The 25,553-nt window shown below is 40.3% G+C and overlaps 1 protein-coding gene across 6 annotated transcripts in view; it reads right to left on the minus strand.

Moving 5' to 3' along the window:
- The window catches only part of MBOAT1 (membrane bound glycerophospholipid O-acyltransferase 1), a 57,185-nt gene that overhangs the window by 24,267 nt on the left and 7,365 nt on the right, over nucleotides 1–25,553 (minus strand). For 2 of the 6 annotated variants that reach the window (XM_080578151.1, XM_080578154.1), the window contains exons 2-4: nucleotides 10,882–11,027; nucleotides 10,258–10,335; nucleotides 6,448–6,543 (exon numbers count right to left, since the gene is read on the minus strand). In XM_080578151.1, the coding sequence (XP_080434277.1) occupies nucleotides 6,448–6,543; nucleotides 10,258–10,335; nucleotides 10,882–11,027 (320 nt within the window). Of the gene's footprint in view, nucleotides 1–6,447; nucleotides 6,544–10,257; nucleotides 10,336–10,881; nucleotides 11,028–13,156; nucleotides 13,184–16,873; nucleotides 17,004–25,553 lie in introns of those variants that run through there. The other 4 variants (XM_080578149.1, XM_080578153.1, XM_080578152.1 and 1 more) reach the window with 4 other exon arrangements.

A 25,553-nucleotide genomic window follows, 5' to 3' on the forward strand; every position in this document is an offset into this window, starting at 1 on the left:
TTCAGAATAAAATAAAAAATACATCCTTCTACATATTTGCAGAGTAATGCATGGCAGTACAAGTCTTGAATCAATATTAAAAATCAGACATGAAAAATAAATTTATTATTAGGGAAAAAAAAAAGAAGTAACATCATTTCCTAAATATGCACATGAACTTTGATTATTAAAATTTGGCTGTACCAGCGTAATGAACTGTTATTTCTATTCAGCCTTTATGGTAACCTCTAATTTTAAATAGTAATAAAGTACTGAATAAGTTAATATGTAAAATACAGAATCACAGAACCACAAAATCACAGAATGGGCAGTGTTGGCAGGGACCTCTGAAGATCATCTAGTCCAACGTCCCTGCTGAGCAGGATCACCTAGAGCACATTGCACAGGATGGCGTCCAGGCGGTTTTTGAATATCTCCAGAGAAGGAGACTCCACAACCTCTCTGGGCAACCTGTTCCAGTGCTCTGTCACCCTCACAGGAAAGAAGTGCCTCCTCATATTCAGCTGGAACCTCCTGTGCTTCAGTTTGTGCCTGTTGCCTCATCCTGTTGCTGGGCACAACTGAAAAGAGACTGGCTCCATCCTCTCAACACCCTGCCCTCAGATATTTATACACATTGATGAGGTCTCCCCTCAGTCTTCTCTTTTCCAGGCTAAACAGGCCCAGCTCACTCAGCCTGTCCTCATATGAGAGGTGCTCCAGCCCTCTCATCCTCTTAGTAGCCCTAATATTATATCACATGTAGCCAAGTGTTTCTAACACGATAATATTTTAAACCTTAGACTCAACTGGAAAAAAAGTTAGAAGTGCTACAGATAAGAAAGGGAGTTTGCAGAACTATAAAACTTCGAATAATCTTTTCTTTCTCCCGAATTCTGAGATGGGCAGATTATTGAGAGTGGGACAAACTATTAGACTGAATTAAAAAAGAAAATCTAGACTTGCGTTTACAGATGAAGCACAAAGATCTACCCCTAGGACAGAACGTCTCATAGAATCACAAAACGGTTTGAGTTGGAAGGGACCTTCAAGACCATCTAGCTACAACCCCCCTTCCATGACAAGTTGTAGCTGCATTGTGCCATCTACACACAAAACATATTGGACAACTTTTAAATATTTTTTTAAACTGTCCCAAGCATTTAATATGAAATAGTAAAGACAATTTGCTTCATGAAATAAGTTTTAGTGAATTTCTTTAAATAAATTATTAGCATGAAAACATTAATATGAAATAATTTATTTCAATACTTAAAAAATCCCTGTTTCTACCTAAATTAAAATGCATTGAAAAATAACAAAATAAAACAAAGATGCAACAGTTTACAGAGAATGCTGAATAAAGACAGAAGGTTTTGCTCCCCTGAGTAAACCTTCCAAACAGAAACATGCCACTTAATGTCATTTTCAAACATGACTTGTCCCATCAAAATTTGCCCAGCAGCACAGGCCAGGGGAACTCAGGATGTCTGCATTAGTTGATGGCCTGCTATGGGGATCCTCCCCATATCACAGACAGGCTTCTGCACCAAGCAACCTTCAGTGCTTATGAGAGAAGACGTTTACCAAGCAGACTCTGCTTGACCTTAGGTAATCCCATGGAGAAGTCTGGCACACACTATCTAGAAATAGTTTCCACTGACCTGATTTCACTAAGAGAGTAGGTGGAGTCAAAGGGCTCATTGCAGGAAAAAAAAAAAAAAAACAGCAAACATTTATTTCAGGTTTGTCTCTTTAACCTGGAAACAAGTATGAGGAGTTCACATAGACACACTCCACTATTGACATTAACTGTGCTGGCAAGGTGATCGCTGAGCCAGGGACACCACAACAGCTTCACTGGCAACAGGCTCAGACTTCCCCTTTCGACAGAAAAATGAAGAACTGCTGAAGTGCACACAGAGGAAGAACATTTCACTGAACATGCTTATGCCTCCAAAGCAATTTCCAATTTGCTTCTTGCTGTTTTTTGGCGAAAGATCCAAAACAGTATCTTACACCTTCATGACAGAAACATTTCACTTAATATAGCATTTACTTCTAGAGAAGCATCCCAGGGCACACTAGATATGTGGAGCTTTCTGGTATGGACTGACTGCTTGAATCTTGGCTACTTGGTAGTTCCCATGTTGCAGCTCCTTCAGGGCTTCTGTGCAACCATGGTAAGCGATCTCAGTGCAGTGTCAAGGACACAAAGGCCTGGCAGAATAGCCAAGCAGTGAGCAGGCATGGAAAAGAGAACAGCTGCCCTTTACAGGGCAGTTTTAGCAGCAGAAACCAGCCCCAAGCTTGCGCTGCTCGCCCTGCACCTGCTCTGCTAATACTGCCTCTAGAGACTTGCTGTGCACCAGAGCCATCCAGAGCTTCTGGAACGAACACTGCAAACAACACACTGCACTTTATATATTTTAAGGAGAAGAAAGTAAAAATAACCAACTAAACTCACAGGACAGATAGTATTTCTGCACTGTGGTTCAATGCAGCATTAGGGGAACAGAGTAGCTCTATGTCTGTTTCCATCAGCAAATGTATTTCCTTTGTAAAAGCTGGCTGTTGTACCTTTGTTCTTTTCTTTTGTGGTTGACACTAAGCCACTGAGGGGAAAAAACAGTAGCAAAGCATTAACCTTCACAAGAATTCACTTGCCTGAAGTGACACTCATTACTGAAGTATCTGGTTATAGGGCTTTTCTGGAGAGCTCTTTCAATGACCATCCTTTTCACAATGGTTTGCTAACAACGCTGTTGTTCGGCATGTCAAATATTGCTAACAGGTTAAGATATCCACTAGTTCTTGGGAGCGATGTCCACAATAACACCAACCTAAGAGGTTTCTGTAGGAAGGAAAACCGCTTGCATCTCCGTGGTGATCCAGGCTCTGGTGTCCCCAAGACTGTCAGAAGACTGAAACCAATGCCAGTGTATATGGTGATTTTCACAAACTGAGCTTTTTTCTGTAAGGAATGGCACCAAGAAGCTCACATATGCATGGCTGACCATTTCCTGACAGAAGGAGCTGCAATATTATGAAATTTTGCTCAGGCACTACATGAATTCAAAGAGAAAAAACCTTTATGGTCTTAATCAAGCAAAGGATCAAAGCAGACACAAAACTTCACATGGATGAGGAGCTCCCCTGAATTCTGTCCAGATGATCATATGCATATGGTATTTGCTCATGTAGCTTGCTAGACTGAAGCCGTATCTATTACTAGTTCTCAAAAATCACATCCAAAATCCCTTGATTTTATTTTAAACTTATTTCTCCCTAAAGCCACAATGTTACTATACGCAAGTCTAAGCCTGAGGCAAAGAAGAAAAATGTATGTTAGTATTACCATTTTTATAACATTGTATAGAAACCAGGCAACTTACCAGCATAATCCTCTTAGCATAAAGAAGAAATAAGAAAAAGAGAGAAGGAGTTAGGATTTAGTTTTCCTCGGTACAATGTATAAATGCCATGCAAACCAAGCAAAATAAAATATGCATGTTTCTCTCAAAGGCTGATATGAGTTAAGGGGGAAGCACAGCATTCATGTATCTTACAATTAGTGCTGAAAAAAAGAAATTGGGTTTTCTTTGAGAAAGATGTCAGGAAAAATTTCCTAAGTTGTGTCACCACATTTATGCGAAATAAGATAAATGAAAGAACTTTGATTAAATTTAACTATGTATTTATATATAATCAAAATTGAAGTATAGCAAGCTGGATTTTGTCTTCATTAAAACCTGTCACGTAGTTTATAAAAGAGGACTTTTCCCCTAAGTACAATGCAATACATGAAAACTCTTAATTTAAGAAGTTGCTGTTATCAGCTTGAGCATCTTTTTGATTGTGGGAGTCAGTGAACAGACCTACCCTTTGCAGGACTTAGAAGAATTAACTAGTCACCAGTAGAGAACAAGTTCCCTTACTCCTTAAACTTGAAGTGATGAGTCACAGCTTGATCTTTTGTTTTCCTTTACTTAAGGCGTGACTCAAAAGTTACCTTGTTCTCTGTCCATCTCTACTCACATTTTACAAGCTGTGTTCTCAGAAAGGGAAGGGGAAGACCAAACAAATAGCACAACCAACTATTACTAAGGGACCAAAAAAATACATTTTGAAACACACATAGAAAGGCTTATGCATGCAAACTGTTAAGTGCACAAAGCAGGTCACAAGAGCAAACAAGGTATACCAACTTGCAGCACTGACATTGAGAAACATCCGCTTAACATCTGGCTTGTCACCTCAAGGAACCAACATTAGAAAGCTGATGACACCAGAACAGGTTACGTGCCTATCTGATGTGAATTAAAACTTCCTCCTTGTAATCAGGTATCACCAGAGACTTAAGGGATACTGAGAGCTCAAATACAAATTAGCAGATGTCAGGCTTTTTGTTCACTCTTAACAATTCCCCTAAATCCAGGGGTGTGCTTTTTGATTGTTTCCCCCACTGTGTTCAAACAAAAGGCTGGGAGGCTGAAGGGAGATTGGCATCACTACATGGATTCTGTTTTAGTAGTTTCTCAAGTTCTGACAGAGATTTTTAAGGAGATCGTTCTAGCCAGAAGCCTGTTTGAATGCTTCCCAATTGTTGCACACAATATATGTGGAACCATCAAACATGGGAGAATGGGGAAGAAGAGGTTCAGATCCTGCTTATACATGGCAAAACTGTGGTCAAGGAGAGTATTTTCTCTTTTTCAGTCATAACATCTCTTTAGGTATATGCACAAAGCCTCAGAGGGCATGTATTGTTCACAGCTCAGGAAAACAGGTTGGAAGAGATTTATGAGGATGACCTCAGTGTGAGCACTTTAGATGGCAAGTTTTTATTAATACCACTACAATATTTTCATTTATTCTTAATTTTTAAAATGTGCCATGAAGATGTAGTTGCCATCTGTACTACAGTTTCTAGTTGTTTCCTAATTGACAGTTTCATGTTTGATTCAAGTTTAAGAATTGGTTTGTATCTTAAGGATCAGGACAAAAAATAATAATGAAAGTTTGGGTATTATTCTTTCACTACTATTATCCGCAAGCTCATCATTAGATGAGTAGCTCCCTTTTCACCATGAGGGAAGAAAATGCCATCTAGTTTATAAAAACAACTACCATTCCTCTTCTTCCATCCCCAGTCTCAGCTGGATCCTTACTAAATGTCTTCAGAAAGAGACAGCTAACATGCCTCACAGTGCATTTCTGAACACGCTATTCAGAAAAGCATGCTCTCTCACATTGCTTTCTCTGTCTCATACACACACAGAGCTATAACATTCCAGTCCCATTTATAGGCTTCTTGGTATGCCACGCTCATTCAGGACATGCTTTTGTGTATTACAAGAACCACAGAAAAATTAGAGAACTAAATTTCTCTAAATGTGTAAGTTCTGTTTCCTACCCCATCCTCTAAAAAAAAGTTCAAGAGTACCAAAATGACATTTTTTTCCAGAAATGTAATTAAATGGTTAAACCCACCACCACCTCACACAGAGACACATGCACACACAGTAGAGTAGTTTCCTACTCTATGCCTGTAAGACGACAGAAACTTGGAAGAGTCATCTGTAACTTACTGTGACAGTTTACAGAGATTTTTCATGGTATGTTAATAATTACTCTGTATTCAGGCATTCAATTAAACAAGTGGAATATGGATTAGCACACTTTTTAATTCATGCAAAAAATACGCCTTTCTCTCATAAAAAATATACAACATTAGCTGTCTATATTTTTGCAAAGCATCCTCTATGGCTTCAGTGAAATCAAACAGAGAGCCAACAGTTCACATAAACACCACCGTTCCACAGAAATGCATGGCATATTGAGAAGCTGTGCTGTTTAACAGCAGCCACAACCTGCTCCAAGGACAGAATCCATGCCACGGGCACAAAGATGGACAGCTGATCTCTTCTCTGCTTACCCAGCTCCTCCAGCTAGTCACCCCCCAAGCCTCTCCTGCCAGCAGCTGGATCCCCTGGGGTGGGAAACACCTTCCCAGTGCCACCCCTGGCCTCCTTCCCAGATGTAGATAAATGGGAACAGGGTAAAGGACAGCTCCAAGCCGATGGCCATGCCCAGGAAAGTGGGAGAAGGGAAGCCCATCCCAGCCCACACCACCTCTCAGGGCTGAGCACCAGGGACCCAGAGCACCAGCCTCACTGGCTCGCCCCTCCAGCACCTGCGAGAGACTGTGCAGAGCTGTCCTCGCAGGCTGCTCGAGGGGGAACCACCACCTACTAACCAGGTAGCACCTAGCAGGGAAACAGCAGAAGCAATGAGTCACTAAAAAAAACACGGTGTTTGTTCCTTCCTTCTTTAAAAAGGTCTTAGAGAAAGCTTAAGGCAAACAGAATTGAGGGCGCTCCCCAGATAACATCAATACTATTCTTAAAATGTACTAAATTCAACTAATATTAATTGATGCAGGACCCAGCCTGCAGACTCACTCACCCGGAAAAATCTGTAGTGAGAATACCATAGTGAAATATGTATATTCGGCTTATGTGGCACAACGTGAGGTATCCCATAGCTACGACAAAGGAGTACCTGAAAACATAACATACAGAAAACATAGTTACCGACACAAGTACCAACAAGAAAAGGAATCACTCAGACTGGGTTTGGGCTTGTTTAGGAGTGTGGCTTGATTTTTGCAAATTATGTTGTTTACAAGTCCGATTCTACGTTTTAAGATCTCACGAAGAGGATTTGGAAGAGGATTTCTATGGATTTCAACCCAGCTGAAAAATTACGGAGATGTCTCCTCACACTGTGGGTAGAAAAAAAAAAAAAGGAAAAGAAAACATAGGATCACTTCAAGTTGGGCATCCCAATTTCAGAGCTCCCCCTCTAGCATGCTATTTTGAAGTTTGTCTCACTCATGTATTTGATGTATTGAAACCAGATGATGTTGCACGCGTGTTGAAGTTACCATTGCCCTTTTTATCTGTATATGCCCTTTACACATACAACTCTTACTGACCTACCAAAAACTAAATTATTTCAAGTTTAAGATATTTTCTCTCTAATCATTCTGTATAAAGGCAGTTAAAGATGCATAGCTAATCTTTTCAGTTCTAAATGCCAAATTTTGCCACCTTCCAGAAGAAGCATTCCTTAGGTGGAGCTTGACAAATTCACTCTCTGTTTTCCAAGATGACCCCAACATTGTTAGGCAGGAGAGCAGCGTGACACTTTCTACCCTACGACTTGCACGGTCTGAGGTCTGGAAGCGTTGCAGCATCCCAGTGGGCCAGATGCAGCACTTCCCACAACTAACTTCTCCCTGTGTTTACCCAAGCAAGAAAGAGGACACCGGGCAAGTGAGAAGCAGGTGGACATTTGGAAACAAGACTGACAAATGAAGCAAACCAGAGAGTGCAATGGTGAGCTGGGACATCAGAATGAAAGGCTTATGTCCCATGGACTTGAGATGGGCCAGGACCAGGCCTGCTGGTGTTCCCTACATCAGGAGAGACTAGCCAAAGAAGAAGATACAAAGACCTACAGAGGAAAGAGACTGCCCATCCTGCACACCCAGCAGAGCCGAGCCACAGGCAGGATCCTCCCCCACCAGACACAGAATAGGATGGGGCAGAGCAGCGAACTAAAGATGAAATCAAACATGAACCACAGTCAGCAGATGACTGAAAATGAGCCAGGCCTTTCTCAAATTATGGCTGGCTTTAAAAGAAATGAGTTGTTTTTTTTTTCTCCCTGGGGACTAATAAACTGTAGTGCGAGTGACAGTGATGTGTTTGAAGCCAAGGATCACAAGACAACCTGCAGTGCACGTGGCCACAGCAAACAGCAGGATGAAAGGCAGGCTGAGGGGACATGACAGCTTCTTCAGGCGATTCAGAGCAGAATCTATCTTACGTTATCTCAGTCAGACATCCAGTCCAGCGAGGTCCTCAGGCTCCCTCTCATCAACTGAGAATGGCAATTCACCCAGCCGAGATACGTAACCATGATAGACGGGATGAAGTGTCTAAAGTAAGCCTCAGTGCTTAAGTGTAAAGCACCTAGATTGAAATGGGGGTGAGCAGAGAGAGGCACATAGAGTTGCTGCTGCGGCTGGGAGCATTTCTGATGCTAGATTAATTTGTCAATTTATAGGTCTTGAAAGCTGGCAGCCTCGTAAGAGAGCATACTAGCTGAAAATAACCAGGGAAAGGTGCATGCAGGTTAAACTATGTTGTTGCTTTATTTTTTTTGTGCACTCCCACTTGTATTTGGGGGGGGAGAAGGGGGTGAGAGCAACTCTTGGACTCCCACTACAAAGGTCCCAGTGTTCTCAGGGGCCTTCTGCATGCACAGGTCCAGCTGTTACACTTGATTTTTTTGAGCTTCTCAAGCAGCTTGAATACAGTTATTTTGTTAAAATTAATAATGTGTATGTACTTCAAGTATAGTGGAATACAGTAGAAAAGACCTAACCCAATCTTCCCAGCCCTCCTGAGGTTTTTCAGCATGTTGAATTGCTATTTCACGTTGACTCAAGTACACACATGACTATCTCGCTGTAGTAGGTGACATTATGCAAACTGGCTTCGTTTCTCTTCCAATGTACAGGTGTTTTTTCCATTGTGACTAAGTGGCTAAACAGTAAGAGTGAGGGGGGTTTCCTGATGAAACCATGCCTATTTCCCTACCACCACTCCAACTTGTCTAAGAAGATGTAAGCATTGGATGACTCCCTCTGTAGTCTTAGTTCCTACAGTTCATCTCTCTCACAGTTATGAGTTACTCCTGCATTTCTTCAAGAGATGGGCAGGGATAATGACTGGAAAACAAATAATACACGTTTTTAGCAACTTTTCCTTCTGGCCTCTGGATGGCATTTCTGTCACAAACATTGTCCAATTACTTTAAAAAAATGTATTAATTATCTCTGGACTTCTAGGCTTTGCCATCATACTCTGTGATGGGCTGGGGAAAAAATAAAAAATAAAAAATAAATAAATAAACCTTCTTCATTAACATTATTGTGCTGGTGCAAAATGCTAGTGACTGCTGTAACACAGGCCTGTTGTTTATCATTCACATTTCTAAGCAATCCTCAACAAATCATAAATTATGGTTCCCATTTGGATATTGGAGAGGGGTTGCCTCAAGAAGTGGTAAAGAAGGGGAAATCTGAGCATTAGATCCTCAGACAGCCATGACCCTGAAGACAAGTGAAGAAAGCGTTTCAGATCCCCAGTTAAGACCGATGTCAATTCAGCATGCTGAATTCATCAGCAGCTGCAGAAAGAGCCACACTGAGAGAGAAACCACCTGTAACACACCCAAACCAAACCGCAGGATGAACCACGTACTCTGAGGGATGCCAACACAAAAGTAAAGTAGTGGGAAGAACTGCCAGCTCATCCCTCTAGCCTTCTATAAAGTAGCAGTTTTACAAATAAAATTTCCCAGTTATGCAAATTGATGGGAAGCAAATAACTCTGCCTACACAATTTTAAAAAATCCTGCTTCCTGTAAGAGTATGGCACCCACATGAGAAGGCTAAATGACTGAGCAGAGGAGTTCCTTCACAGGAATTTCCCCTTATTCAGTGAAAGAAGCACATGTAACTTCCACATAGTTTTCATTTTCATTAGAGTGCTTTCTGTCTTTCAGCTGGCACTCACTTGATAAAGCCCTTTATGTGGCTTAGGTGTCTTCCTCTAAGACATCTCTATAGGGAAAGGAAAGATCCCATGGTCAAGAACTTCTCATAATGCTGCCGTAAGCTTCTGCTTCAAAGTAATAAAGCATGTGGAACCTTCTACTTTTTCAAGCTCCAAGCCCAGCACCTAATACAAGACTTATTTCACAGATCACTAAGTTAAGCTGCCACAGTGACCTTAACTGAACTACCTAACTCAAGAATAAGTGGAAAATACTTAAAGGCCAAGCAGCGAGGGGGAAAACCCATTAAAAATTATTATTTAAAGCAATCCTCAAGGACACAATACCAAGGAGAAAATGACTTCATTATGCTCAAGAAACCATGGGATTGGGCATAAAATGCTAGGCCTGCAAAAGACTACTTTTGGGGCCAGCAATTTCATAGGGAAATGCAATATATCAAGGCAAAAACCACAAACTGGGATTACAGCTGCTTCTGTAACTGAAAGGACAAAGCCCCTACAAGTAACTGGGAAAGAAAGTAAGGAAAGAAGATAAAGTGGTACTGGAAAAAACCTCATGCTTCTCAATGAAAGGAAAGAAGCCCGGAGGAGCAGCTCCAGTCTTGTGGCCACATATGCTCACCTGTGGATGTTGGGAATACTCGCCGTATTCATAATGCCATAGTTCATCATCACCAGGACAAAAAGATGAATGGAATACCTTGAAGACAACAAAGCAAATATTTAGGTGATTTCTATGTGACTTGCAGGGGCTGGCAGTTCAGAGTGAGAGAGAAACATTCATTTCTCATGTGAATGACATGAATGTGTGTTGATCCAGTAAACATGGATTATCACAATGGCATTTTTATAGCCTGAATATCCAATAAAAATTAACACTTATTGACAAGATGTCAGGATGTTTGATTTAGAGAAAAAGCTGCCTAGCTCAAAGTGTACTTTCAAACTGGATGCATCTTTTCCAAACAAGCTATCTTCACAGCATACTACTATGGCTTTAACGGCCAGAACAAATACATCACAGATTAAATACCTCACTCACAAATGTTTTCATGGCTCATTTTACTCTGAGGGCTTGGGGTGGTTATGCTGGTAGGAATTCCTCCGTCTTTTATTTTTTTTTAAATTTTAAAGGATCATGAAATAGAAAGTGCCTTAAGACTAAAAACAAAATATCTAGAAAAGCTGATACGGAGTTTAAAATTATTCTTGCCCAAGCCTTGTCTACTTGGAGATTAATACTCACCACCCAAAGCAGAAGACAGCAAAGTATATTCCAAAGAGGGTGGCAAATGCATGGCGAACAGCAGAGCTGGCGTGACTGGGACCCAAGTAAATACGAAACCAAAAGGCGGCCAAAAGGGCAAACAGTTGACAGGCTACAAAATTGATCTGTAAGAGAAGAGCAAAACAAAAAAAATATTTTAATTCTGGGAGGTGGAGGAGGAGAAGTCTCTCCATTCTCAGAACAATAAAGTGCAGAGGTAGGAAAGGGGGGAAAAAAAGTGAGAGAAACTAATTTTTTCTTTGTTTCTCTGAACTCTCACTTGTGAGCCCAAGTGGTGACTCTCCACCCCTCTCTGCCCCCCTGGTGCAAGGCAGAGGCCAGGAAGCAGACTAGGACTTTGAATTATTATATGATTCAATCAGGTATACATGGAGGACAATCAGTCCCTGGCTGGAGGCTGCTATCAGGCACCACGACAAGCAAAAGCTGCAATGTCCTCAGAGCAAAACTGACACCAAGCTGCCTTTCTCCAGTCAGCTTCTGTTTGACAGCCTCAGCAGAAATCACAGGAGCCAGAGAAACAACAGAACTCAGGAGCCATCTCTAACAGAGCAGTAGAGCACTAGGGTACCGCATCCATAAAACCAGCCTGGGCCCTAGACAGATGGAGTTAAATTAATTTATTCATCCACAGTCCTTTGTTATTATTTTTAATCCACTCTGAGCTCTCCAGCAGCATGTCATCCTAGACCACGCAAAGCTAAATAGTCTACAACGTATTAGCAGTCACTTGTTTTGGAGGATTATCTGAAACTATCAATCCAGGACAGGATGATATATCACACTTGGACATGCTGGCTGTCCAGAGGTTGTTGGCTTCAACCATTCTTCTTGTCAAAAAACATTTACAATGTGTTTAATGGGATGGTAGAGACCCATATTGCTTTTATTCTGGTGGACTACATCCAACATGGTGCTGTTCAATCAAACGCTTTTATTAAAGCCTAGTTGGCTATATTACTGCCTACATCCCTGAAATCAAGGAACTGCAGCAATGCAATGCAACAATGCAATTATGTAAATACTTGGATTCACTTAATCTTAGTTCTTTGGAGCAGGAACATCTACAAATATTATCTACTTATTTACTGTTCCTGTAAATCACCAGCATTTGCAAACAGAAGATATTACAGAACTATACCTAAAAGCAAGGAGTTGGGCATGTCTTATCATGACAGTACTTTATGCTTTCTTTGAATATAACAGGTCTTACTTCTTAAATCTTACACGGAAAATAAAGGAACACAATGGCACCGGTCTCACAAAACCAAAATGCTGCAGCATAAATTCCAAACACTCATCCGGCCTGTTGCAATACAGTTACACTCAAAACACTACATCCACATCCTCCCTCTCCCCCTTCCACAGCATAAAGGCTGAAGAGAGCGCATCCCCTACAGGGCTGTTCTGACTGCATGCTTTCTACACAAGCTTCCACAACCAACGGATGCACGGAAATGGCTATTCAGTGAACCTTAAGGACACCTCAATCTGTTCTCACTTACAGTCTTATTTGTACATCCAGGGAAGCTCAATTTTGTGGTATGCGGAGCCCCTCTCATTCAGTGTACAGAAAGAAGGAAAGAGCAAACAGTCCAAGAAACCTGATGTGACCAGTTTAAAAGAAAATATCCCCTTCTGTGCGGCATTATTCATGGATGCTTTACACCACTAAAGGATGTCAAAGTAAGCAACTTCTTTTTTTTTTCTTTTTTTACTTTCATCTAGTCATTGTATGTTCAGTCCAAGATATTAATGATGGGACATCAGAGGTTCATACACACAGCAAAATTAAAGTGCAAGATCCCATGACAGACACACTCATAACAGCATTTATATGGCTAAGACAGGTAACCATAGCAGCAGCAGAAAGCAAGCAGCAGCGACTTCATCACAAGCTAACACACAGTATATAACAGCAGAGCAGCCTTGTGTACATACCCTGTCGCTAGCCCATAACATTGCTTCTTCAGAGCATGCATTAACTGTGCTACTGGGATTAAAGGTAGCAGGGGTACACCAGCCATGTCCCTATTACATCTACACTTTGTTGCACAGATTCACCAAGACAATTTCTTCCTTATGCTGCTTTTGCAGAAGTTGGGGTAAATACTTGTACCAGGATAAAAGCAAAAGTATGCCCCTTATGCTTTGTTTTGGTTTTTAAACTATAGTCTTGGATTCTCTCCCACAAAATAACTATCATCCACAGTTTGGTTTGTAGCACCTTCACCTTGTACAGCATGCAACAGGATGCCTAACATAAGGATGCCAGATCCAGCTCTTCAAACATCTGTGGTAGAAGCACAGAATCAAACTCAGGGTGTGCTGGAAGGTCATAATGCTTCTGGAGAAAACAACATGAACACTGTGCACAAGATACGTGTTTATAGTAACACATACACATTACAAACAACATGATTAGTTATAAAGGATTCATCAACAGAGGGAACAAAACACTGATTAACAAGAAAGCCAGGTAAATATAACTATTACTGATAAAATCTTTCTGTCATCCATCAGCTATCTGGTACTTGTTGAGGGGAAAAAAAAAAAAAAAGAATAAACTTGAGTATTGAGGAATATTTCTTGTACCTTTCCCACTGGACACTTTCACTTAGAATTCAAACATGGCATCTGACTTCTGTGGGGTTCAGCCTGAAGATCAAATTTAGCTGAACAGAGCTCCCTGAAAGGTCTAGAACACAATTTACTGCAAGATTGACTTTCAGAGATGCTGAGTAACTGCAGGATACTTCTACTGATCAGTCCCTAATGAGTGTACATGAGCCAAGCTGAAAGCACAGATAAACCAGACCAAAACTTTTCTTAACTCCAGCCTGTCACAAGGGGGGGAGGGTTGTTTGTTTCTTGGATTTGGGGAATGTAAAACAAATGTGAAAGTACCAGCAAAACTGGGGAACTCCATTCCAAGTGCTGTGAAAATTCAATCTGCCTGGAAGGCAGAATTCCTTATTTAAAACTGAGCACTAACTCTGCCACTAGACCTGGCCTACTACTCTACAGAATAACAGAGTGATGTGACAGCTTTTCATATGACTGCCACCTCTGTTTAATTATTTATACCTAACACTTTTAAACACATGCACTCACACACAAACACTGCCAATTCATTTGACAGTGACTTTACTGCATTCCATTTAACATGCATCTTATTCTTCACTATATAGGTATTTAAGGTGGTTAAGGGAACATATCCCTGCGAGTTTAAGAAATGTTGTACTGGATCACAAGCAAAGTAAGAGCCACACTTTCCTCTCCTTCCTAAAGGGGAAAGAGTTCATATTACTCCTTTTTGGTTATTTCCACTGTTGCTAAAAACAATTTGTTAACAGTAAATTGAGGGCTTCTGAACTTGGATGGATGGTGTCCACATAAAAATAACATGGAAACAGAAAAGAAATTATATGGGAATTATCCCTTCAATTATCTCCCATTGTGACCCATCATTATAAGTCATTTAACCCTTGTTTTTAGCTAGTCACATATATTCTGTGTTGTCATTATTTTTTTTTCCACATCAACTTTGCTAGCAAAAAAGAAACACCTTTATTTTTTTACACAGTCATTTTCTTCCATGGTCCAGCAAGTAAGATGTAACAAAATCAGGAATCAGAGCCCATGATACGTTGCCAAAACAAGATACTATCTTCATTTTCCATGATTAAACTTTGGAGGATGTAAAGCCTGTCTCATCACAGTATCCTGCACTGACATCTGGAAGACTTGCATCCAAGTCACAGCCAGCTGAAGGCAGCCTTACAATGCAGAAACAAGATATCTGTAATTTTGAAGAGAGAGAAAATATGGAACAGATCCAGCCCAACTGAATTGATGGTTATTGTCGTCCGGTTAAGGAATTCTTTAATATCTAATAGTCTTGACTTAAAAAATTCAGATGGCTCCAGAGCATGTAAACACCAGGTATGAACAACGAAGAAAAATAAATCTTTGTTCCATCCTTTTATCCATTCAAATTCTCTAATAGCAATAACACAAAATGATGTTCAGTCTGCAAATCTGAATTTTACACAAAGCTAGCACTCTGATCAAAACCACAGAATAAGCATGGATGATGCTGATACAAGAATAACTAAACATAATGGCTTCAAAATCCCCATACAGTTCTTCACACCAAAATCAAATCCCTTGAAGGACATAAAAGGTTTGTTGAAAATTCATCAAACATTTGGAGCTTCTCCCATTTTTAATAGGGTAAAACCAACTTGGCAAATATTGGATTGGTACTGTAGAAAGGGGAAACACTAACTCCTTCAGTCACCTTCTCAGTTGTCTCAATCACCATGCAGGGTGTACTAAATGGGGAAGTCACCTGCAACTTCCTAACCTTTCTCAGAAAGAAATGAAATAAAACAGAAAATTCTTGTCTTATCTTTTACTGGGTCTCATTAACCATCTGCAGTGGGACACTTTTATGGGCCAGCTGGCAAGTCACAACATCAAAGTTCCAAATACCTGGCATTAGATACCTGTCTCTAAAAATGTCAGCATCTGGAAGAAATGAACCCCCTGCCAACAACATTGAATGGGAACAAAGATCACCTTTTGTTCTGGAGGAAAACTGGCTTTGGGGAATAGCAAGTTGCCACACTTCACTTCCAGAAAAAGACAGATAAATATGTAGTTTGGTGTACTGGAAAATGTGGAAAAAAAAAAAAAAACACACCCCTAACAATGAAAACCAGAAATCTTACAAGGATAAAATGGAAAGTGCTCTTCTTAGGTTGAAGTTCTTGGGATGGAAAACAGAAAATATGGCAGGAGGCAAAACTTGGCTTTGCACCCTTTCACCAAATCATGACAAATAGTCTTGGCTACTGCTCACCACAGTTCAGGGGGGGCTACTAATCATCCACTTTGGGAAGCTTCATTCCACTCATCCCACAATCCTTGCATCTGCAAATCTCCCTATTTAACAAAGTGGTAATAGACATTTGAGGATTGCTAGATCATACTTCAGGAAGAGACAATAAGCTTAAACAAGTAGTCTTATTTTAATGCTTTTAACATTTTCCTTATAGTTAAGTATCAGGAAGAAACATCCTACATTCTGTTCTGACCACAAAAATACTTTGCTTTTCCTTTACTACTTTCTTCCTCCATTATACTAGCAGAAAATCTGATCTCACTTTCCAGAAATCTAGGAGGATGTAACAAATTGACCACAGAGTTCTCTCCAAACTCCAAATGGCAATTAAGTTCATTGCTCAAAACGGACAGTCCTCTGTACGCAAAAATCTTATTAATGCGATTAATTTGAGTTACTTCTCATTCACTGTGAAAATCAATACAATAAGTCACCCTGCTAACTTGTCACTTGTTTGATGACACAGTGCAGATGCATCCCCTGCAACATACAGCCCTTGGGCAAAAGCAGGCTTGATGCACGTTCATATATGCTCACAGACAGAGGTGCAAGTGAGTTCTGCACAGACAGGCTGCCAAAATATTCCCAGCTGTCATTCAGGTCCATGCCAGCTTCATCAGGCAACAGATTACACAGACTGTCCTCAGATTATAGATTGCACAGAAGGTACCTCTACTCTTATCCCAGGCCTTGAGCTTACCAGCAAACTGAAGAACAAGGCTTTAAGTCTACCATTCACCAGCAAAAATAGAGAATAAGGCTTTAAATCCATTGCACAAAGAAAGCGTGCAATCGGTTTAAAAATGACATCATAGCATGGTCAAGATACTAAGTATTTGCTGCTGTCTACTAGTGAGGTACTGAGCAATAGTTTAGGAGGCTGCTACAAGGTTTTTTATCTTGTAAATTAGCATCTTTTCTCTACTCATTAACCAACTTAACACAGAACACCAAACAGCTGTTTTCAGTACCTGGAAAAGCATAAGGAAGCATATTAATAGAAACTACTGACAGCAACAGCAACTTCTTCTCAAGTCATACCACTCACTGTCTGTGGAGTCCAATAGTGCTTGGGTAGTATTTTGAACAGGGAATGCTGTAATAAAACATTCCTCTTCACTGGAGATCAGCCCCATCTTCCAGGAAGGTATCACGGTTGCAAAGAAAAAGTGAGCATTATATAAATGCAATAACTTGGTTTTCCCCTTTTAAAAAATTATTTTTCACATATAGCCAAGGACACCTGGCAAACAACATGTTTAAGTTCATTTTGTTGGAGACCTTTCTACTTTGATGTTGAAAAACAGACCTGCTGTTCTGATAGCATTTTGTAACATCCAAACTGTGATATTTGAAATGGGTGTGTCAAGATCTTCTCAAAGATATCTGATACTTCGTGATTTTTTTTCAAAATATTTTGATCTTCCAGACTATTTTTATGAACCCTAAGGACAAATATTCTCTGCAGAGATCACTTAACTCTGCAGGGAAGTGACAAACACCCCAAAAAGAAGGACAGTATCGCAGAAATCATGTCAGGTTTCTCATTTCTCTGAATTTGTGTTGTAGGAGCCCTGTGGAAGATTTTGAAGGGGCAGAAGCAAAGCAAACAGTAATCTGAGAAATACCTCTCCTGAGGGAGGGAAGAGTACATGCATGATTCATTTCAGATTATCGGCCTCTTCAGCAGTAGCACTAAATTCTTATAGCCCTGGCTTTTTTGATGCTGTTGTATGCTGAATATGAAGTTGGTAAAGTAGAATATGCCAAATTGACTGCATTTTGGCCTGTTGTGTTGTTTTCATGGATGAATTCTGCTGTTTCCCTACTTACACAGTCAAATATCCTTCCGTGATTTAGACTATAAACTTGAAACAGATGTTCTTTCTGGATTACCTCTACGAAGCCACCAGCAGAATAATCACTAGCAGGACACACAAATAGAGCTACAGAACAGATTAAATCCTGAGACATCAGAAATTTAAAAAGAAAAACATTTAAGTAAAAAGTCTGGTAAGTCAAACCTACATCACAGTGCTGAGTTACACATTCATACATACGGTTTTGATGGCTGATACATTTAACACGTGGACCAGATCCAAACACAGCTTTAGCTTGCTGTCAACAACTCTTGCACTGAACTGTATTGACTCTGTATGTTGAACAGATGTTTAAGTAGTGATCATTTATGTGCAGTGATGTTCTGCCACTACCTGCAAGTCAGTAATTACTGTTCTCTCAGTGACTAATGCCAAAACATAGTGTGATGAAATTCCTTTGTACCTGAGATAGCCAGCACTAAATTCTACTTATAATAGAAGCAGCAGTAAAATCAAGCAAGCTGGAACTTTTAGTCACTCAGGATTAAAAATAAAAAATAAAATAAAAACAACTCAGAACACCTTTAGGCTGTTGGGAGAGCTGCTTCTTTTCTTCAGGCTACTCAGCAGTGAGGCAACACTGTAATTACAGCACCTTTTACCCAAAAAGTGTACTTTAAACAGAACAATTTGACACACCTCTGTGCAGCTACTGCATTGCATGATATATTATGGCAGATGCTAAAAGCAAAACTACAGCCAGCAGGTCAACGTATGGAGGATATTTTAATCAGAAAAGAAAAAAAGAAAGAAGAGTTAAATGTAGTTATCCAAACAAGAATTTTAACAGCAAAAAAAACTAGGACCACCAGCCTTGTTTTTTTTTTTACAAAAGCTTCCAGAGGAAGTAGTAAGTCACTGGGACCTTATACTTCCCATCGGAAAAATGGCATCTTCTATTTTCTACCTTCCTTGCTTAAGAACCAGATTCATACTAAAGCAGAGGGAACAGATCTGCCTTGGCATCACATTATTCCATCACTCCAGCTCTTCTCAGAGGATCCACTCAGAAGACCCAATTTAAGCATACTTGAAGTTAGGAAAGAGAAGTGAAAATGAACGGAAACAAGGAAATGAACAGCTCCAGAAGAGTAAAACACAACAAAGCAGAGACGTTGATGCCTGTGAAGCTTCTTCTGAAAGTCCCCGGAGCACTGGGAATCACCCATGGTAGAGACACCACAGCACTGCTTCCCTCCTTTCTCTGCCAGTTGCTGGGTTCAGGCATCTAATTTGAGTTTTTGTATTCTATAGTAATCAACTTCAAAGCACCAGTGCTAAGAGTATCATCAATACAGATCTGCATTTTTTCCCAGATTCGGAGGTTTCGTTTTTAAAATCTTAGAACGCAGCACAGCAAGTCAAGTACCTTTTTGCCTTGTCTGTGTAATAGACACGATTTATTCGATACAGAGGAGGAAGACGATACATATGCATATATGTATACCCAGCCATCCTGCTGGCATGTCTGTCTGTGGCTTCAATGTAAATTATATTCCCCAACTACCAACGGAAGTTGCATGAATGTAGGAATGGCACAACACTTAGAGCAATGTTTCTCAAGTCCCAGTTCAGAAGCATGCTTAACTTTCAGGCCAGACGAAAACCTGGTGCCTATACATATCCACCGGTTTAAAAATAAAGCAGAAGGCTTCAAGTGCAATCCTGCACCAGAATGGGAACTGGCAAATCTAAAACGGTTTGCCCCATTATTGTTGTTGCAATGTCTGTGCAATTCTATTTTCAGTTCCTTTTCTATAGAAAAATATGTCACACCATAAAAGTGCACACCAACAAACTGAGCAATTTTATTCACAATGATATCCCAGTGAGTGAATGCAATGGAAGAAACAAACATCCGCAAGGGAAAAAAAGTGCCGACTTCATGAGTTATTCTACACCAAAAGAAAGTTGTTGTCCTGTCCCCCCAAAACGCCAAAGAAACTGTCAGCACTGTGATAAATTTAAACCTGTTGTCCTTGGAATAAAGTGCCTTGATCAAAGATTAAGACTTTCAGACATATCAGCGGTATTATGTAAGAATTTATTAGGCCCTTACACATCTAAAATCTGGAACATCATGTATTAAACTTTAAATCGTTCTCTTAGTAACTTAAAACAAAGGCACTGTAAAAAAATAGCATATTAGGGTATGATTTAAAACTGTATGAAAGGACTTTGCTAAAGGAAGGTGTAGAATTTATCCTTCCAAACACTGATGTCAGTATTGGAGCCAGCCCATAAAAATTCCTTTATTGTTAATGGGGAATAAAGGGAATTTTAGGCTGCAATTCAAAGAGTCCTAAAATACAAGTCTGAACCAGGTCCTTCTACTGCCTATAAAAGTAATGGAGATGAATAAACTCAGCCACAGAAATGCACACTGTAGACTTAGGTAGATGAACAGTAGCAATACTCCATGCATTAACAGAAGGAGAAAGGAGTCTCCGGACCATGATACAGGACTTCCATTTCATTGTAAGAGGCGGGATTGCCAAAAATGACCCACAGTTCCTGGTGCTCCACTCTTTGGTTTACCACTTAAAGCCAGCTTAAAATGGTATAATATTTCAGAAGCAGGTGTTCTGCAGTAAACTAAGCCCACTTCAAGTGCTTGAAATAGAGTCAGGGAAAAAAAAAAAAAACCAACAATGTGCCTGTGTATTTACTGCCCGGTACGTGTGGAAGAGACGCAGGTAACAATGCTCCTCTGTCCCGGGTGCTGTCAAACACCACCAGCTTCCTGCTTCTGCAGGCAGGCGTTGCAAACCTCAACTCTTCCTGTGCTCTTCCCTAAGTAGCTGTGCATCTCCGAAACACCCAGTAACAACACCTGCAGAAGAAGGGAAGGAAAACTGGCAAGCACTGAAGAAAACGTTTTAAGCTGAGTTTAAAAGCAATCCCTTCAGGGCACACCAACTCAGACAGGTGAACATCTATATTCTTCTGCCCACAGTCCAGCGTAGCAAAACGTGGGGCACAGACCTCAGGGTGGCACCAAACCCCCTCTGACACTGCAGAGCCACAGCATTTACTGAAAGGTACTGAAAATGTCCCCAGCTACCTTCCAGCGTGGATCTCCCACTGGCAAAAGAGGATACACAAAGATTCTGGGAAGCCATCAGGGGAGAGTGTATATGCAGAGCCACCTTTTTTGTAGTAACCTCTAGTCATAACCATTTATTTGATTGGGAAATCACATTTTCAATTAATATTTAGGCAATTATCTTTGCAAATATAACAACTAGTAACTCACTTTCTTTGTTTCCATAAACCATGAAAACTTTCATTTTCTGGAGTTGCATGCACAGTCTCCCATTCCCACCCCATACTTTGCTTCTACTGGCAAATACATTTTTCCAGATAACCTTTTTCTTCACTTTTTTAGCCTTTTCCCAGAAGACTGCATGTTTTCTTTATTATTATTATTATTCAAAGGGACAAACATATTTCTCCTATTCCTTTGCTATACTGGTGACTGTGTAGAATCAGCAAGCCTCAGTAAACTGCCAGCAGCTGATATTTGTTTTCACAACCACGAGGTTTCAGTCATAAAATACTACTCTTCCCTATTACTCTACAGTTTAAAAGGTAAAATTATTGCTCTGTGGTATTTAACATAAAATGTGTTTATCTAACCTTCATTTATGTGGGCTGCAGACTTATTTTTAATCCCTTCAGAACCATGGCAGGAAGAGAAGCCACCAATAAAACGTGTACAGCTACAATATCCTGTTGTGGCTGTTCTGCCTTTCCCTTTTTTTTTTTTTTTTCTCTTCTCAGAATTTGCAGTATACTCCAGCATTACACTCATTTATTTTGGATCTTGAACCATGCAAGAAGACAAGAATGTAGCCAGCTGTTGAGTTATGCCTGTGTTACAAGCACCTTACATCTACAGCAAATATCTCTGGAAGCTGGAGTTTGGAACATGTCTAATTTTAGGTGCCTAACTTCAGACACTAACTGAAAAAAAGTAACTTAAAAGTGACAACCACTCAGGACTTCCTGCAAGTCGAACATCTCACTGTCACTAAACTAAAATATCTGGAAATCATTAGTACTTTGCTGAAAAGTTGTGCCCTGACTGAATTCCAGGGGCTTCTCCCTCTCTCCCACCAAAAAAAAAAAAAAAAAAAAAAAAAAGAGTTTCCTAGTTTTCAAACTTAGCAACCAAAACAAAACAAAACAAAAACTACAGGAAAAAAACACAGCATGAGCAAGTGTCAATTGCCCAATAAGAAATGTAAACAGTTAAAAAAAAAAAAAAAAAAAAAGAAGAGAAACTTGGATTTTGCTACAGATTAGGCTTCACTCACAGTATACTACAAGTAAAAAAAATATTTTATTTCCTTGCAGCATTATAAACATGCCACCTTTTTTATATACCCCCCCCCCCCCCAGAGGTCCATACTTCTATTTGTATATCATTCAGCAGATCTTTGGGCTCTAACACTGAATTTTTCCAAAGATAACTGCTATATCAGGAAGGGGAAAAGAAAACACACCCACTTTTGCATTAGTTAGTCACAGTATTAACACTTTTCCCCAGAAGTACTTTTGCCATGCTTATGGGTCAGCAATAGCAGAAATCTAACTTGGTTTCCCCTGCAAAGGAGACCAACCATTAGGCAACAGGAGTATGTCTCATTTTTTTTCCCTTTAGCACCTTGGAAGAAAGAAAAGAATGCCCTTATATTTTAATATTATTAAAGGGAGGCTCCTACTATGCAGTGACAAGCAACATAATGTCAAAAAAGAGGGAAAAAAAAGAAAAAACAAAAAGCACAGCAACAAATGTCCAAAAACTCCAAACCAGCTCTTCTCGATCTACACTACGAACATGAAAATAGGTGGGGGAAAAAAATTCAACAATCATTTAAGTTGCATAAATAATTATAACTTCCCCTTCAAACAAGCTTTGAAAAAATGCTTTAAAAGAACTAGTACAGTGCATGACCTGCACAGCTAGCTTGCAAAATTTATTTTAACGTCTCTTTCTATTACAGCATTTTTAACTAGTAACATCTAGCTACTCCAGAAGCACTTTGAGAAAGTATTTCAGGTTTTAATTATTTATTTATTTAAGCAAACTTAAGCTGTCTTAAAATACAGATGAAATTTTTCCCACTGCTGTATCACTTTGCCTGATGCTGGAAGGCACCTGAGCAACAGGTAGTGCGTACTTTGTACCAGACAAGGGAAAGGGGTCTCGGAGGGGGATGACCAGGGACAGGGGTCCCCACTGACTGCTTGACGCCTCTCGAGGACACAGTTAGTAGTTCCACCTGCCAGCAAATAAACGAGGCCATTGGCTCCCCCAGTCAGCACGCAGAAATAGCCAAGGAGATTGCAAATAGCTGATCCCAGGCGTGGGAAGCAGAGTCACATCTGCCATTTAGGGTCTTCCAAACCTGCCTGGTACATTGCCTTTATTAGCGGTTATGCTCAAATACTGAAGTATCAAAGAAAAAGAAAAAAGAGGAGGCAGAAATGGAATCAATTTCCTCCCAATAATTATTTGAGCCCTGAAATTCATCTAATTTAAAGCCTGACTCAACTCTATCCAAGCCAGAAAATCAGGAAGTCCAACTGAGATAGCTAGGCAATTCAGGTAATGGCACACGTAAAATGTATGGTTGATTAACTGTTAGATGACAGACTAATGATCAGCATGTCAGAACCCTATCAAAGGATGAAGGAAGACTACACCAGACAGCTGCTGCACCACATCAGAGAGAATGAATGTGCAGATCACAAAACTCCCAAATACAGTGTAAGAGATCTGCAGCATGAACTGAGCAGACAGGAAATGCTCACCATGCGGACAAAATAACCTATTAAAATCAGAAGAGGCATGTAAAGGGATACGCAAGAGGAGAAAACATTGCAAAGCATGTAAGTGGACAGTGATTTAATATATAAGATGACAGGATAGCTGTAGGCTGGGCTCCCTGAACACAGGGCAATGGGCAGGTGAACCTTCCTGAGTGTCAACTACCTTCCCTACAGATCTGCTCCCTGTTTTAACAGCATGAAGAAACTCAAGCGATAAACTCAGTGTCGAGTCGAGCCCTGGGAGGGGAAGATGACTCTGGCAGAGCCACTCGCCTGTAATGAGAGCAGCCGTGCTCCGGGCTGCCAGCAGTGGCTCAGGATCCCAACAGCATCAGCAATACCAGAGGCAGAGCTGCCAGAAGCTGGTTACTGCAGAGGGGACAAGCCCTGAAAGGAGCCAGCAAAATAATATGTACTTCCAAAAGCTTTCCCTTTTAAGCTGTTAAGTATTTCACTCTGGATACTCGTGTTTTTTCTATAAACATCCAAGTCCTCACTGGCTTTGGGCAAGTTCTTGGCCTTAGCAGCATCCTGTTGAAATGAGTTTCACAGCCCAGTTCTGGACTGTATGAAAAATCATTTGAATCACTGTTGAATCTCCAGCCTTCAGCATTATCACATCTTCCTCTTGATGTGGACAAGCACTGGGAGACTGAAGGGAAGAAGCCCTATACTTCCTTTATACCGCTCACATGTACTTTTACCATGATCCCCCTTAAAAGTCGGTTTTCTAAAGCAAACAGCCCACTTCGCTTTTGCACGTTTAAGAAAAGAAGTCTAACTTGTAATTTTTTCTCTTTTACCTTGTTCATGTTTTCGTTCTGGTTTCATGGCAAAGAATACCCATAGTTATCCTTCAACTGACTGCTGCAACTGCAACCAGACACGTATATGTCACCATTCTCCTTCTACTCTGGACCTTTCTTGGTTCCAATTTTATTTGCTGTTTAGCACGAGCAGACCCTCTCTAAAACTTTCTTTTTCCCAACTGCTGAGTCCATTTTCTTCTCTGCAATTGCAGGTTTGCAATCAGGAAGTAGTACTCTAGCAGAGAAGCAGCAGTACAGGTAACACTACATTAAAGTTACATTCTCTGAATGAAAAACAAATAAGATCACTCTCTTAGGGCTCTATCATATCCCTCAATGTACCACAGCATTATGCCTACGCTTTCAACTTAGTGGTATAAAACAGACCAAAAAAAAACACTACAAGAGTGTAGTGTTATTGTTGCTGTGGCAACCAGAGACCACAAATTCTTGCCTCAAGAGAATATGCATGAACACAAACACACACACAAAGGTACAAACAGCTGTGGGTGCTAGCAGTGCCTATAACTCACTGTGGATGTAAAACATCGTGCCATCAAAAACGATGCAATTCAAAGAACAAGTCCTTTAACTTCCCAGTCACCATATTCGAATCGTTTGTCTGCACTGGTTTTTCCTTGTCTTCGACACAGCATACTTTGTAAAACTTTCCCAGGAACACTGCAGCAGAAGAGGTATAAATGCAAGGTAACTTAAACTAAGAATCCGCAGTATTTGTGAGTGAGCAAAGTAATTCTAAAAATGTCTCTCCTGCAACCAGATAAATCATTGATCAGCTGGAATTTGTTGGTGAAAATGCTGCAAAGCTAAAGAGCCAGTGATTGAAACTACCTTCTCCCTGCACTCATGAGATAAACAAAGTCAACACCATACCATTCTTTAACACTCCCATACTCTGATAACAGGAAGAAAAAAAACTACTTTCACTAGTTGATAATGCCATTTAAGCTGGGTGTAAGAGTTAATAATTAAATCTCTTCGTCTCAACAGTACTTGGAAAAAAAAGTTCAAAATAAAACTGGTATGTATGAGCATGAAAACAAGCATTGAAGTTATCTGAGAAATGTTGGGAGTGGGGGGTCCTCAAATGCCTTGTTTTTTTGCCTTGTCATCCTGCCTTCCCCATTCCTGCCCTATCTGCACAACAGTGCTGAAAGCCGCTTGAACAAGAAA

Source organism: Anser brachyrhynchus (assembly GCF_964034855.1).
Source record: "Anser brachyrhynchus genome assembly, chromosome: 2".
Taxonomy (NCBI): Eukaryota; Metazoa; Chordata; class Aves; order Anseriformes; family Anatidae; genus Anser; species Anser brachyrhynchus.